The sequence below is a fragment of the Formica exsecta genome, unplaced genomic scaffold, assembly GCF_003651465.1.
Source record: "Formica exsecta isolate Colony F162 unplaced genomic scaffold, ASM365146v1 scaffold365, whole genome shotgun sequence".
Classification (NCBI taxonomy): Eukaryota; Metazoa; Arthropoda; class Insecta; order Hymenoptera; family Formicidae; genus Formica; species Formica exsecta.
This window is the reverse complement of record NW_021850897.1, coordinates 1,612,946-1,614,939: the sequence shown is the minus strand read 5'-3', so window position 1 is coordinate 1,614,939 and position 1,994 is coordinate 1,612,946. Positions and strand designations below refer to the sequence as shown.

The 1,994-nt window shown below is 24.7% G+C and overlaps 1 protein-coding gene across 3 annotated transcripts in view; it reads left to right on the top strand.

Moving 5' to 3' along the window:
• Positions 1 to 1,994, top strand: part of LOC115239160 (disheveled-associated activator of morphogenesis 1) — a 44,597-nt gene that overhangs the window by 27,604 nt on the left and 14,999 nt on the right. For all 3 annotated transcript variants that reach the window (XM_029813526.1, XM_029813528.1, XM_029813527.1), the window contains one exon: positions 1,110 to 1,217. In XM_029813526.1, the coding sequence (XP_029669386.1) occupies positions 1,110 to 1,217 (108 nt within the window). The remainder of the gene's footprint in view (positions 1 to 1,109; positions 1,218 to 1,994) is intronic.

Here is a 1,994-nt window from a genome sequence, read left to right as displayed (position 1 = left end):
TACGTAAATATAAAGTCGCTTCCGCTCCCCCTTCAAGGGAAGCAGGGAATAACTTTATAATTTCAAATGAAACCCCTTATAAAATGTTACAAATTTTGATTCTATGAGAAAAAACAAGCAAATTTTATCTGAGACATTTCTTTAAAAAATACTTCTATCAAAAGTTATAAGCATTTAAACTTTAAAGTAGAATGCATTTAAACTAATGATAAAACCATAAATTAAATGGAAGACTTTATAATTTTTCTGTTTTTTGTACTTTATTAAATTTTTGAACTATTAAAGAGACCCCTCGAATACATGAAACTTTCTCAGGAACAATTTTTTGATTTGACAAATATTTTTAGTTATTGGCTTGGAACACTTTACGTAGGCCACCCTATATACATATATAGAAAATTAAATGGTTATCTTATTTACATGACAATCTCAAATATTCTAGTTTGTTCCATACAATTGTATATGTATATTATGTACATAATTGTTTTGTGAAATAATATACGATAGTAATCTTGCATTTTTTCCTGCACAAAATATTAAATCAGACCTATATTTTTAAAATTTTTGTTATGTCTGTTCTCCTTATACATAATATTCTTATATTGTAACTATATATAACGACGAAGCAGAACGTTCCATTTATAAAACTAACGGAAGATGAAGCAACAACTGTTACGAAATTGAGTTTAATGCGATGTTATTATTATATTTTTACTACTTACTCTCGTTTTCTAATAGCGTTTTGATACGTCATATGTTATACGTGATATTGTATTATATTACATGTTATAAAGATGCGTAAAATTTCTACGACCCAATTCTCAAATTCATTTTCTTTTTAACTGCTTCCGTCATATAACATAAAATTAAATATTTTTCTATAAAAAATATTTAAATTTATTCTAATGAGCTTTTTGTTGCAACTCAACAAAGTACTATTAGTTATAATAATAAACGTTATAACAACTTTAGTACTAAAGAATTTACATAAATACGTTATTTTTACGTATTTATGTAAATCCTTAGGATCTTTTTACTGACATTTTTTGTTATATATACGCATTGTGTAATATTGAGTACTACTATAAGAAGGATTTTATGGTTTGCAGAGGATTCCAAGCTGTCCTGTGAAAAATTCACAGCCTTTGAAAGAGTTTGTCGGTCGCTGCCAGACTATGCCATCACGAGTGAAGAAATCGTTTTGCGGCTGCCTCCAGGTATGGTTCTAAGTTTTTGCATAAATAGATATAACCATTAATAGAATTAAGAAAAAAGTTGATTTAATTTTAATTTAATATAGATTATTTAATTTTATATAGATAATATATATGATACTATTATTAAATTAAATTGATATTTGCTATTTTGATATTTTCATTGTCATATAGCAGATATGATAATAATTTAAAATATCGTAATCGTTTGTGTGTTAAAGCAAAAAAAGATAAAAATAAAATATATGTATTATTTGCATTAGCTTTCACAGTCGTCTAAGTAAATTCGATCGAAAATGTATGATCGATTATGAGGAAATTTTAAGGAACCGTATGTTGGGACAACTGTGCTATCAAATTTGTTATTTTAAAAAAGGAATCTCAAAATATTATGTATCAAGATAATTCTCTTTTGATAGATTGTGATTTATGATTGAATAATGTTTAATAAATCTGCGATCAACTTAATATTCTTTATATTATTAAAATGTAGATGTGTTGACGACATTAATGATGACATGAGGAAATTGTTAAATTATTAATAATGAAATAATATTGATATGTTTTGGTTATAGACACAAATCTTCAAATTATTTTTTTGCTTAAAATGGGATATATTGTAACAAAAGCTAACTTATGATATAATATGCATAAAAGATATTTTTCCTTTTTTATTCTGGCTACGTTTTTTTATATTTGTAGCAAAAGAAAACAAATAAATGTTTATATTTTGTAAATATACAAATAAATATAATACATAACATAAATATAATATAAAAA